This window comes from Phalacrocorax carbo, chromosome 13 (genome assembly GCF_963921805.1).
Source record: "Phalacrocorax carbo chromosome 13, bPhaCar2.1, whole genome shotgun sequence".
Lineage (NCBI taxonomy): Eukaryota > Metazoa > Chordata > Aves > Suliformes > Phalacrocoracidae > Phalacrocorax > Phalacrocorax carbo.
The window spans coordinates 2,235,716-2,249,564 of NC_087525.1; the positions used below are offsets into that span (position 1 = coordinate 2,235,716).

A 13,849-nucleotide genomic window follows, 5' to 3' on the forward strand; every position below is an offset into this window, starting at 1 on the left:
TAATTGGGCTGTCTCTCTAATTGCACTTCTTTATTTTCACTCCTCCTGTCAGGCTTGCCTCCATGCTGATGAAGTAAATTTAAGGGAAATTTAAGTTTATGTAATATGTACATGACTTTCTCTTGCTTACACATATTTTGGGTTTGTTTCCTGTTACAACATTTTGGTTAAGCACCTCCTCTTCTTTCCCTGAGAAAGCTAATTAGTGCTTTCTCAGTTTTGGTTTTCTTTTGGGGTTTTTTTTTTCTTTTTTTTTTTTTTTTTTTCTGCCTGACACATTCTTTCCATAAATATAATGCTGTGGCGTTGACTTCAGAGTTGAGCTCAACTGGAAAGACTTGGAATCTTTATTTTACAAGTATTTAAAGGCTTATAGGAGTTAAGCCATGTTATAACAGATAGTGAAATCAAAGCCATGAATATTAATGGCAGAATTGAAACTTTCTTTTTAAGGAAACCTTCAATCTCTAATTTCAGATATGTTTCAGGTGCCACAAAAAGCAGAAAAAACAAGACACTACTTTTTAATAATCAATTTTATTTTATCACTTGTTTTCTTAGGAAGAGACCTCATATTGGAGCACTTAAGTGCCCTCTGATAAACACATGAGGGTTTGGGTCACAAGCTTGGCTTGCACTCTGCATCCCCATGGACATCTTTGCATTGCTAAGGATGCAACCCCTTACTGGTTTATACTGGGAAATTTTGTTACTATATAGGAAAACGGGGTACTAGGGGGCTGTGTGTTTATTCAAGAGGTGCTAAAGCAGCGCTCACTCCGTAGAGAAGTACCTTAAGCTGGTGTTACTTTATAAAACAACAGTCTAGTTAGCATGACAAATGCTCTAAATTTTGTAGTATTTATAATTTAGCGAAGCTGAGCCTTTTTCCTCATTTGCCAAAGCTTATAAAATATACATTTGTGGCTTGCTGGTGTAGGAGTGTTGCCAGCAGTAATTTCTCGGCTTTGTCATCACTGTTTTCTTGAGCGCTGACTTTCTCAGTCTTTGATGGCAAACTGGGACCTCGATGCCTTACCGTATAACCTTTTTTTCCCCCCATGCACACGTAAGACCCGTGCCACTATTAGCTTTTCTGCCTGGTCATCTTGACCTTGGCGGGTCATACAGCTGTGTTTCTGCAGCCTGTGTTTCTATTTGGGTTTTCTCTGTTCCATTTATACACTGGATTTCAGCTCTGGTTCCCTGCTGGAGAGAAGAAAATGTAAGAATAATTAATATGGTCTGGTCATCTCTGCCAGCTAGGAATTTATTTCTGTGTTTTGCTTTAATTTTGTTGTGGCCTGAAGGAGATATGTCTCAAAAAGTGTGCCCAAAAACCTATGTGATGCTTAGGTTTCAGTGAAACCTATCTGAGATATTAAATTAGCTCTCATCACTGAACTTTGGTATTGCCTCTGAAAATACAGTGTTCTTTCCACAGTCACTTTGTCTTGTGGGAACAGTCTAAAACCAAAGAGATTCAAATTCTAAGCCCAAATCTGGGGTGTTACACCAGTTGTGTAATTTTTTTATTAATTTGCAACTGCAAAGGTTGGATATAAATATTTATTACATATTTTAAAGGCATTCTGGAAATTCTTTGACCAGTAGATACAGGGCTTTGAAGCTAGAATTTAAGATGATGCCAACAAATTGTTGTTCTCTCCATCGGAAGGATCACTTTCAACGGAGTCTGGCTTCCAACACCTTGCTAGAGCTCAGCCATTGAATTTAATACTGCAAATGCAAGTCCATAAGAAGCGGTTGGGTCAGTCTAAAACTAGTAAATACACATTGAGCCCACTTGCTTTACTGCTTTTCTTTTTTGTGAATATTCAAATATTATTCCTTTGCATGTGCCACCACGCCACTGTAAAGCTGTAGGAATTGTTGATTTTCCTCATATTGTTCCTTGACTGGTTTCCTCTGGATGAAATGGAGCTTTTGTTACTAAAATATGAATCAGCTATACCATGAATATCTGCAACATTTGCCAAAGCCCTTCTTAAGATGACTTTGTATGACGGTACCATATGTACCCTAGAATGTATTGATGCCATATACATGGCCATCTAAAAGCAAGAAGCTTGTAATTATTTCTATTTGCGTGTGTCATAGGTGAGCACTTATGCACTTTGCCTGCTTTGCACAGTGCTTTCAGTCTAAACGGACAGAAATAATTCGGTTAGAAGGGTGAAGTACACGGATGAGTTGATTTGTGTTAGAAAATGAGCATTTAAGAGGACGAGCTTTGTTAGAGGATTGGGAAGGGCAGGTTGATTCAAGCAAGAGGAATTGTGATAAGGCCAGGTGGAATTAGCTGTGAAAGAAATGGGTTGAAATACATAAAGATGAAGATGTGAAACTCAGTAAGGGCTTGGAGAGAGGGGCTGATGAGGAGGAGGTCAAGTGAAATGAAAGCTGTGTGATTGGGCGCTCAAGGAAGGACTAGGGGAGTATGGTTTGAATATTGGAAGAAAGACTTGCAGTATTTTGAATGAGATTAGAGCCCAGGAAAAAAAATACAGTAGGCAAGAGGTGCTAAAGTAAGAGGCAGCTTCAGATCCTGCAAAGCTCAAATTTGTTCTCCTTCCATTCCTTGTGTGGAAGCCTGGGTGGGAAGGTTGGGAGGACTTATGGGTGGGAATCAGATAGGGCAGCAGGACTGTGGGTCTCAGTGCTAAGTGGTTAGTACGGTTGTAACCGGTGACTAAGACCAAGAAACGGCCTTTTAGGAGGAAGGTTTTGTCATGTTGAATGTGTTATTTGGCCAGAAGTTGAGAGTCAGCTATACGGCAGTATCTGCTGAAAATTGCACAAAAGTCATATTAGTAGTAGCAGTTTAATATGTCTGATGAAGATAGGTTGCCCGTACTAAAATTGGAAACATTTTGAGCAGTATTTTCAGTCATTAGATTTTTGGGTCAAGTGGGAAAAAGATCCCACTTGAGAGGGTATGATGCCAATGCCTTATAAAATCGGGGCCTTTCAAGGGGTCTCAACCTGGATGCTCAAAAATGTGCATCTTCAAAGTCTGCTTTTCAGAAACACCCCACATAAGACGTAAAACTCTGTGAGTTTGTGTCCACGGTCTACTCCAGGGTTTTTTTTTCCTCTTCCTGCTCTGGCAGGTGGAAATAGGAAAAGTGCTGTGGGTTTTAGATCTATCAGGGCAACCCACAAGTTACATCTTCCTGACCCACCCTCGCCGGTGCCTTTTCTGAAGACTGACATGATAATATTCAGTATTTGTGATTCTGATAGAGAACTTTTATTTTTTTATTTATTAGTCTTCTGGGGAGGATTGAAGAGTATTAATTACGAACATACTGCTTTGACATTCTGATTTTGTTTACCCAGAATATTTTTTAGGATGGTGTAAGCACCCACAGCCTAACTATATGTATCCTGAAGAACTAACCTAATTAATTCCATATTGTAGTTCACGTTGATATCTTATCTTTTTTCTAGGACACTTACTTTTCATTAATATCCCCATATGCCTGGTGCTCCCAAAGCAAGGAGTTGTTTTTCTCAGATGTAGCAGATACATTTACATGAGCCTTTACCTATTTATTTTCATGTTGGAGTCTGTTATCAGTCTGTAAGTGGCACCAAAAAGGCTGAACGTAAAGATAAACACAGGTCAATAAAATACCCTTGAAAGAAAACTTTTCAAGCTTATGAAAATTCTAGGATTCTAATTAATTCCTCTGTTTTAGGCCAAATCCATCCTTCCTGTTGTTTATACATACTTTGGGATTAAAAGGTCTGGCGCTCTTTTCTGGGGCTTTGTGCTTTAGCGTAGCTTCAAACAATACCCAAGCCAGAGCGCAGGGGCATTTTCTGGGCGGTTTTGTCACAGATTGGTGCTGGGACGTAGCAGAGCTGATGCCTGCAGCTCTCTGCGGGGGCTTGATTAAAAAAAAAAAAAAGCAGTCATTTGTCTGGTAGGAGATGTAGGTAGAGATGCTGGGTGGGAAGCTCGTAGCATTCCCCTGCCTCTGTTTGCTATTGAACTGGTGTTTGTTGAATTTGCAGGGGGTAGAGCATCTCTGAAGAAAATGCCAGGGTTTGGTGGGGCTAAATATGAATGTAGAGTCTTTATTTTTAATATACCAGCTTTTATTTTTGTGGCGATGTATAAATGCATATTGGTTTTGCTGGGGTAATACAAGGGATGAAGCTATCCTATAAGGTTTAGATGCAAGTGTTGATAAGCTGAGACAAAAATTTAGCAAGGAATATTCCACAAAACAAAGCAAAAAAGACAGATTAAACTACTATAATAACAGGAGAAGAGAACAAAATTATTTGTGGAATAAAGCCCGTGCTAGCAAAGCTGGAAAAAATACCAACACCAACAAAAAAAAATGGAAAAGAACTATTTTTACAACAGGCATATTACTGCAGTTTAGTTCATGTACTGCATTCGCTGTTGAAAATTCCTCTGTCTGATCTACTTAGTATAAATGGATTTATGCTGTGAGGGTAATTCATCTGGGCAAAAGCTGGCACTGGCACAGTAAGAAGAAAAATGGGCAAGCCATAAATGGTTCCATTTTAATTATTATATTCCTTAACACAGGACAATTTTTAAATCATGACCGATGTCAGACTGGGATAAAATTGGCCCAGGGTGCTGTTTCCATAAGTGTTATCTTGCAAAACCGCCAAACTATCTGCTGAATAACAGTCTCAAATTCCGTTTGTTCGCTTTATTTTTTTTTACAGACGCATTATGAAAGCGGAGAGTATATTATACGACAAGGCGCTCGAGGCGACACTTTCTTTATAATCAGCAAAGGAAAGGTAAGTTGACTCTTTCACAGGCAAGTGGGATGATGGCAGCAATGGTGGTGATGTGCTCTCAGAATTCAGAGCCAGCCAGCACTTTCCCTCTCCCCTCCCCGAGGCACAAATGTTGCAACACTTGACATTTAATTAAACTTCTTGGTTCTGTATCAGTAGGGAAGACTGTCCTGGGGGGGAGAAAGTAGATCTCATGCTGTTTTACACATGTGCTCACAGTGAACAATTTGGGGTTGAAAACCGTTGTTGGCTTTGGGGTTGAAAACAGTTGTTGAGTCTCTTGGTAAATCACCAAAAAGCTCTTCTATTTATTTCTTTTTTTAAACAGTATACCCTACAATACTCAAAGTTTTCTTTGCTAAGTATCCCTCTTACAAAGCTGACTTCCAGACTCCATTCCCATGGCTATCATATCTCAGCTTCTCCAAATTAAATAATAGGAGGCCAGAGAAGTCTGAGCTCTCTCCGTTGGGAAGAAAATAAGTCTTAAGTTTCTGTTCCACTGCTTACAGGGAAAATATGCTTTTTGACCTCTCTGCCCATAAAATCCTGATGAGATTTTATAGATAAGACCTTTTTTCCATCCATTCAACTTTTCTTTTTTTTTTTTTTTTTTTTTTTTGCTAGCCCAATACTATTACACTTGAGAAACATTTGGCTTCTTTCGACATAGCAGATTGGAGATATTAAAGAGAACACATAGCGATCTCCCCCTGCAGATGAGATGTGACACTTTGAAAGTAAACACAAATGGATAAATATGCTTGAAAGTAGGCCAATCCCAGCCTCCTGGTTCATGGATCTGATGTTTGCACCAAGGCACGTATTAACGTTGGCCTTGCATAATTAAGGGTAGCAAAACCCACATGGCATCTGTAGGGGAAGAGTGTGGGTGTTGTACCCACCATTGGGTTGTTTCCCGAGGCAGCTGTCAGCTCTTGGGTACTAAAACTAGATTTTCACCGTCATCTTCTACTTTCTGTCTCTGGGAGCCAATCTTTATTGGAAGAGAAAAATGGTCTTTTTCAGATCAATAAGATGAAAGTCATAGACAAATTTCTGAAATTAAGGTAATCATGGACTGCAGAAAGCCGAGTGTCATGGTATTCCCTCATGCCCTTTTTCTTCCCTCCTCTTAGAAGTAAAATTTCCTCTTCTCCCAGAATAAGGACAACCATGATGCATGCTTCAAATCCTTCTTTTTTGCCCTTTTTTAATGGGCAAAAGTAATGGGACGGTGTGCCTCCCTCTCTCGTCAAGTGTTTGAAGCCATGTTGGACAGCCTGTTGGCAATGATACCTTTCCCCCACTTGGTCAGGTGGTTCCGACCCTTCCTAGTGGTCCTCAATCTCCAAAGAGAGGCCCTTGGTTGTAAAAACCAAATCCCTATTGTTGACACCAGCTGGGCAACCAGTTGTTGACCTGCACCTCCTCAAGCCCTTACACCTTGCCTACAGGATGGAGGGGAAAAGCATCCATGCCCTTGGCCATTGCCCTGGAGCTGTGTAAGTCCTGCTTGAGATGCTCCTTGCCCTTTGCTACTTTACCTCACTGTGACAGCTGATGGCCAAAAAAAGGGAGCTCAAATAAAACAATGCACATGATGTTGTTGAGAAATTCCCAGACCCTCAGCTGGATCCTGATGGCTTGACAGAAATTCCCACAGGGAGAGCTAAATTCTGCCCAGTTTTCTCTTCCAAGCTTCCTGATTTGCAAAAGATGTATCAGTGACTGATAGAAGATTGACGGAGTTAGAGAGTGTTTAATTTTAATACCAGTATTGGGACATAAGAGCTACACAGGGGTTGTAAGAACTAACCCATGCTAAGGATACAGCCCAGGATAGGACGAATAGACCCTTAGCAGTGGAATGTGGAATAAATAACAACGAAATATGGAATTAACAAATCAACGTACGCTGCCTGGGACTTTCTGAAGCAGGGGCACATGATGTCCCACGGTAAAACCCAACCCAGGCAGCTTAATGAGCCAGAAGAAATGCTGGCTGCAGTTCACGTACCTGGGACCTCACATGTACTTTCTGCATTCAGCAGCATCGCATGAGTATTACCGGTAAAAGATACTTTTAATAAAAACTCTGCCTTGCCTTTTATGTCAGAGCATCTGTAGTGACAGTCAGGTGAACAGGGACTTTTCACATTTCTGAGCCCAGCAATTCTATCAGAAATGCTTAGTCTTTCTGCTCCATTTTCTTTCAGCCCATGCTCCATGGGTATTTCTTTTAGGAGCAAAAACTTTTTCCCTTTTCTCCCTCAGCTCCATCCACCACCCTTGATCCCACTTCTGAGCTCATTTAGTTTATTTATTATAGCATGTTACCTCAAGTCCAAGTGAGTAGAAATCTAAAGTGTGTTCAAAACGCTGCATGCAGAAATCTGTTGAATAACAGTTCAGATGAAAACAGCTTGGTCCCTTCTGCTTGCTAAATGCTGCCGCTCTATGCCTGCTCTGTGCCTTGCCTTTACCCAGAGACGGCGTGTGCCATGCTGTGCTGTTGTACACCATTTTCCCTTTAAAAGCCATGATGTGGCACCAATTTAATGCTGGATGTCGAAGGTTCTTCATTGGTGCTGTGGCTGTTCAAGTGGCTCATTGCTTTGAACCACGTAGACTATCACACTCCTGTAATCCCTTAGCACTCATTGCTTAGGATCAGTGGAAGTAATGGAGAAACAGCTTAAATAGGTATTAAAGTTCCCTTTGTTTGTCCAAGTTTTTGTTCATCACCTACAAATCTTCCTGGCTCATCCATTACACGTTCCCCAGCCTCATCTGATCTTTGATGAGTCACTGCAGATGTTAAATGTAGTGTGGTGTGGACAGAGCGCTCATTAATGACTCAAACCCGCTGGTTTTACCATCCATGAAAGAGATGGGAGAAGGTAAAGGCCACAATTGTAAATTTAATACTGAAATTAAACTGGAATGACTCTAAATGTGAAAGGATGCGTCTGACAGCCCAGATTTTGGCTTTGTGAGTTTGCGTATGCAAAAGCTCTGATTAAAGCTAAACAGCCTGAAAAAGAGAAGCAGGCGAGAGATTTTGCTATGTATGTGAGGTACCTCCAGAGAGTTGCTCATCCCAAATGAATTTTGGACAGCTCAGGCTTTGGAAATGCCTGTCCCTTTCCAGCGACCATAGACAGAGACTGGACAACTGGATTTATAGATGGTTAACACTGGCAGATGTGAACCCCACCGTGCACTGATAGCAGGGGGTTGTATTTCACCTGCCTTCTCATACTGTATGAGGTATGAGTTACCTCTGGTAACAGCTGAAAAGGAAGAAATATTTCTCATAGAAGGCCATTACATCAAGAACATTCATCTTTCATGGACCCTTTTGCATCCTTGGTATGTCATACCAGCCTCAGCGCCCAGCGGGATGTCAGAGCAATTGGCAGCTGGGATTTGTATCCTGTACTGGCACGGGAAACCAGAGCCAAGGGTCTTCAGATGATCAATTACTGTTGTCTTCTGAAATCGTTTCAGAAGATAAAAAGGACCCCACAACAATAGGAAATCATCAGTCACAGGTGTGAAGTCATCTTCCTGGTGTTGCAGTGCCAGCTTCTTCACCTTAGGCATACACTAGGTTATACTACCCATGGTTTTACAGTGCTGGTAAAAAGTCTGCTTTCCATCAGCAGTAATTGCTGTTCTCTTTCACTGCAAAAATAAAAAATTAAAAAAATAAGATGGTATTTTCCTTTAAACTTCAGTGAAAATACTTAAATTTTGCTCCAGCTAGAGTTATCCCCTCCCTGAATTTGAGAGATAGTAAAAAGGAGAGGAGGCATCTTTCATCCTGTAATGCTCCAAACTGTTTAATTTCAATTATGTCTAAATATAGATTATTTTTGTTATTCCTTTGCCTTAAGTGAACTCAGCAACACAAGGAATCATGTGGAACAAAACTAAGAGAAGCCTGTGCCATGTGTCTGTCTGATACACAGGAAATATTTGGAACCTATTTCTGCTGCTGACTCCACAGGGGCAACGACTGTGCTTGTGCAGCCAACTCCACGTTTAGAGTTAAAACCTTCAAAAATGCACAAGTATTGCATTTTTACAAGAGTAGCGGGTGCCTTAGTGGAAAATAACTGCTATTTTTTTCTTGGATGGTTGGTTAGTGATTCTGAGGGAAGAGTGCAGGACTCTGGAGAATTACATGTTTCCCAGAGGAGATACGGACTGGAGCTTTTCCAGAGAGATCCAGGAGATGACGAATCCCTCTCTGAACAAACAGGTTTTATTTGTTAATTAAAAGTTTTCTAAATGCTAGGGGGTTTTGGCTTTTCAACAGGTGAATGTTACTCGTGAAGACTCCCCCAGTGAAGATCCAGTCTTTCTCCGTACTCTAGGGAAGGGAGATTGGTTTGGAGAAAAAGCCCTTCAAGGGTAAGTGCTCCTTATGATGTAGCTCTTATGTTGAGATAATTTTCCAAGGACTTTTTCAGCCTTCAGAGGGATTTTGCAGTTTGAAAAGAGATTGGGAGTGGGTTTATGCTTTTGGAGTTGGGCATTGTCACTTGGTGTTGCCTGTTGCAAAGAGGCTGCACCTTAGTAGCGAAAAAAGGTTTGCTCTGCAGTTGCGTGGCCAAATGTAGATCTTCCCCTGTTTGTAGACATGAGAAAAGAGTTTATCTTTGCACTGCCTTCCCTGACCATGCATTTGCAAGTCAAAATGTTTGACGTTTTGCAACTCTGGAGTATTTTTCATGTACGGTAAAAGCATAATTGTGGTCTTCTTGATGAGGTAGATGGCTGAAGGGAGGGCAGTGGTGGTGGTTTTTAAATTGTCTTATTGTGTATATATAGTGATTTTGGTAGAGGTGGGAATTGTATGAGTGACCTGTTTCATAGAAGGATTTTCCTCTGGGTATGAACTAAAAGAAGAGAAACTAAATTCATTTTCAACAGGTGATGCTTATAAAAATATGCTTTCTTTCCATAGCGAGGAATAAGAATGGGAGTAGTAAAACATGTGCTTTAGGCAGGAATTTGGGGCACCCATTCATCTTAATGGACAAATGCTCACCCCCTCCTGGGTACCTGTGCATTGGAGAGATGGATATATCTTTGATGCGGTGATAATGTGTTCAACCCCACCTAAATCAGTCTTCTTCCAAAAAGAAGAAGGCAGAACATTTGAAGCCAAAATATTTGAAGGGAGATATTCTGGCACCAAACTCTAGTCTTGCCCCTTGCAAATCTGTACCTTAATTGTAAAATAATAGGGTTATTAAATAAATGCCATTATTTCAGTTACTTTTTTAATACTAAGATGGCGATGGACTAAATTTTAAATTTTCCCCCACAAACACATAACATAGAAACACTTTTTTCTTTATTTGTTTAGAGCCTCACAGAAATCTGACTCTTAGAGCTGGTATGTTTTTAAAACAGCACCAAGTATATCGCGGCATCCACTCTAATAGTGAAATCAGGCAATAGCGTGCCGGACAAAGCCATCTTTTGAAGACAACCTGATATAGGAAATAAAAGGGATTTCCCACCTTGCATCCCTGTAGAGTTCTAGTGACACGCAGCACCACCGTGATGAGAATTTCTCAGCATTTCAAATACAGTAGTTTGGCTAACTGGCTCCGGCTGAGATTAGTTAATTTAAAATACATACGTGTCTGCATATATTTAAATATTCAGTGCATAATAACTTTGATCTTCTGAAACTAAACGGAAACCTCGTAACTGAGAGTATGTTCTTGACATGTGAGGAAAGCATAATACCGACATATTTTTTGCAAGGGAGACTGCATACCTGAAATACCGTGCCTTGAGTTTGCTAAGAAGCTCAGTAGTTCTGTAACTAGATTTAAATAGGATAGCGTGAAAATAATGTCAGGTAAAGCATTCAGCAGCTGGATAAATTTCTAATAAAGTAGTCCCTTTCAGGGCTGCGTAAGACATCACTGCTCAGCAACTTGGGAAAACGTTAGGATGTTTCTTCTACTGTAAAATGCAGTTATGGCTGAGAGCTCAAGATAAAATTGAATTTTTAGTGTATTTTCTTTACTTTTGCATCTTTGACTAATTTTTCAAAACTTTACCGGGACTTGCTTTGCAATAGTTAATTACATGCTATTAAATCATGTTGTGATTTCATGTGTGTAAGATGTAGTAATAACTGAAAGACATTTCTTCCTGAGAATAGAAAATAAGAGTTGCAGCACCCATTCGGTGTAGTCCTGTGCAGCGGGGGGACAGATAACAAATGCCTTCTGGTCTCTTACAGAAATACGTATGCTGACATAGACATCGGGTGATGGTATTCATTATTCTATTTTTCGTGCTCGCACCAGATGGCACACATTATTTCGCAGTATCCCCATTGCACACCAGCAGGAACAAAATAAGTCATGAAATGATGAGCCACATAATCTTACAGTAATACTCAAGGCTCCCAACTGTTACGCTGTTCTCTTACCGTCCTGGCTAATTGGCGCCAAGATAGCAGATGTATAATTTACAGTATAGCAATACATAATTTACAGTGTACTCACAATCAGTTACTTTTTGGTGATGCTCTCTTAATTAGAAAGAAAACATTTTATAATGCTGCTTACAATAATTATTTCTATCAACAGGGAAATAACAATTGATTCAAGTAAGGAAAGAAAATAACTCAATGCAACTTTGTGGCTCACATACAAAAACTAGCTAATACTTACAGTGTGATGCCTTGGTGGTGTCACACGGCTGAGTTCTTGCATGAGAGAATCTGCCTGGACTTTTTGACAGAGGTGGTGGAGGAGGCAACAAGGCAAGATGTGCTGCTGGACCTTCTACTAAGAAAGAAAGAAGGTCTAGTTGAGGATGTGAGGGTTGGGAGTAGCCTTGCCTGCAGTGACCATGAGGTGGTAGAGTTCAGGATCCTGCATGGTAGAAGCAGGGCAACAAGTAGGATTACAACCTTGGACTTCAAGAGAGCCAGTTTTGGCCTTTTCAAAGAGCTGCCTGGAGGAATCTCATGGGCTTAGGGCTCTAGTGGGGTGCCAGAGCACTGGACAACACCACTTCCTCCAGGCTCAAGGTTGGTGCATCCCTGTGAGGAAGAAGTCAAGCAGAGGAGCCAGGAGTCCCACATGGATGAGAAAGGCCTTCTAGAAAAACTAAGATGGAAGAAGGACATTTAGGATGTGTGGAAAAAGGGACTGGCCACTCAGGAGGAATATAGGAGCACTGTCAGGGTGTGCAGAGATGCAACGAGGAAGGCCAAGGCCCTCTTGGGAGTAAATCTGGCAAGGGATGTCAAGGATACCAAGAAGGGCTTCTTCAAATACATCAGCAGTACGAGGAAGACTGGGGATACAGCGGGCCCACTGCTGAACAAGGTGGGTGCCCTGGTGAGACAGGATGCAGAGAAGGCAGAGCTACTGAATGCCTTCTTTGCTCCAGTCTTCACTGCTAAGGCTGGCCCTCAGGCATCCCAGCCCCCAGAGGTGAGGAAGAAAATCTGGAGAAAGGAGGACTTCCCCTTGGTTGAGGAGGATTGGGTCACTGAGGCAAACGGGATCCTCACAAATCCATGGGCCCTCATGGGATGCACGCACAAGTGCTAAAGGAGCTGGCAAAGGCTCTTGCCAAGCCACTCTCCATCATCTTTGAAAGGTCATGGAGGACAGGAGAGGTGCCCAAGGACTGGAGGGTTACCAATGTCACTCCAGTCTTCAAAAAGGGCAAGAAGGAGGACCTGGGGAGCTATAGGGCAGTCAGCCTCACCTCCCATCTCCAGAAAGGTGATGGAATAGTTCATCCTGGAGGTCACCTCCAGGCACGTAGAGGACAAGAAGGTTATCAGAAGTAGTCAATATGGATTCACCAAGGGGAGGTCATGCTTGACCAAGGTGATAGCCTTCTAGGCTGGTGTGACTGGCTGGGTAGATGAAGGGAGAGCAGTGGATGTTGTTTGCCTCAACTTCAGCAAGGCTTTTGACACTGTCTCCCATAACTTCCTCTCGTGTAAGCTTAGGAAGAAGGTGTGGGTTAGGGACAGTGAGGTGGATGGAGAACTGGCCGAACGGCAGAGCTCAGAGGGTTGTGATCAGTGGAGCAGAGTCTGGCTGGAGGCCTGTCACTAGTGGTGCTCCCCAGGGGTCTGTGCTGGGTCCAGTCCTGTTCAACAGATTCATCAATGAAAGGACCGAGTGTCCCCTCAGCAAGTTCACTGATGATCCCAAGCTGGGAGGGGCGGCTGATGCACCAGAGGCTGTGCTGCCATCCAGCGAGAGCTGGCCAGGCTGGGGAGCTGGGCCCAGGGGAACCTCAGGGAATTCAACAAGAGCCAGTGCAAGGTCCTGCCCCTGGGGAGGAACAACCCCCTGCACCAGCACAGGCTGGGGGGGACCTGCTGGAGAGCGGCTCTGTTGAGAGGCCCTGGGGGTGCTGGGGGGCACCGAGGTGACCCTGAGCCAGCACCGGGCCCTTGTGGTCAAGAAGGCCAACGGTGTCCTGGGGGGACATTGAAAAGGAGTGTGGGCAGCAGATGGAGAGAGGTTATCCTCCCCCTCTGCTCTGCCCTAGTGAGGCCACATCTGGGGGGCTGCGTCCAGTTTTGGGCCCCCAGTTTAAGGAGGACAGGGAACTGCTTGAGCAAGTCCAGCGGAGAGGAAAGGCTGAGAGACGTGGGTTTGTTCAGCCTGGAGGAGAGAAGACTGAGGGGGCATCAATGCTTATAAATATCTGAAGGGCGGGTGTCAGGACGATGGGGCCGGGCTCTTTCCAGCGGTGCCCAACGCCAGGCCAAGGGGCCACGGGCACAAGCTGGAACACGGGAAGCTCCCCCTGAACATGAGGACAAACCCCTTCCCTGTGCGGGTGCCAGAGCAGGGGCACAGGCTGCCCAGGGAGGCTGTGGGGTCCCTTCCCTGGAGACATTCACCCCCCGCCTGGACACGGCCCTGTGCCCCTGCTCTGGGGGTGCCTGCTCCAGCAGGGGTGGGACGGGGTGAGCTCCAGAGGGCCCTTCCAACCCCCACCAGTCTGTGATTCT

At 43.0% G+C, this 13,849-nt stretch overlaps 1 protein-coding gene across 2 annotated transcripts in view; it reads left to right on the forward strand.

Annotated features, from left to right (window-relative positions):
• PRKG1 (protein kinase cGMP-dependent 1) overlaps positions 1-13,849 on the forward strand; it is a 532,210-nt gene that overhangs the window by 397,242 nt on the left and 121,119 nt on the right. For both annotated transcript variants that reach the window (XM_064464568.1, XM_064464567.1), the window contains exons 6-7: positions 4,738-4,815; positions 9,143-9,237. In XM_064464568.1, coding sequence (XP_064320638.1) covers positions 4,738-4,815; positions 9,143-9,237 — 173 coding nt within the window. The remainder of the gene's footprint in view (positions 1-4,737; positions 4,816-9,142; positions 9,238-13,849) is intronic.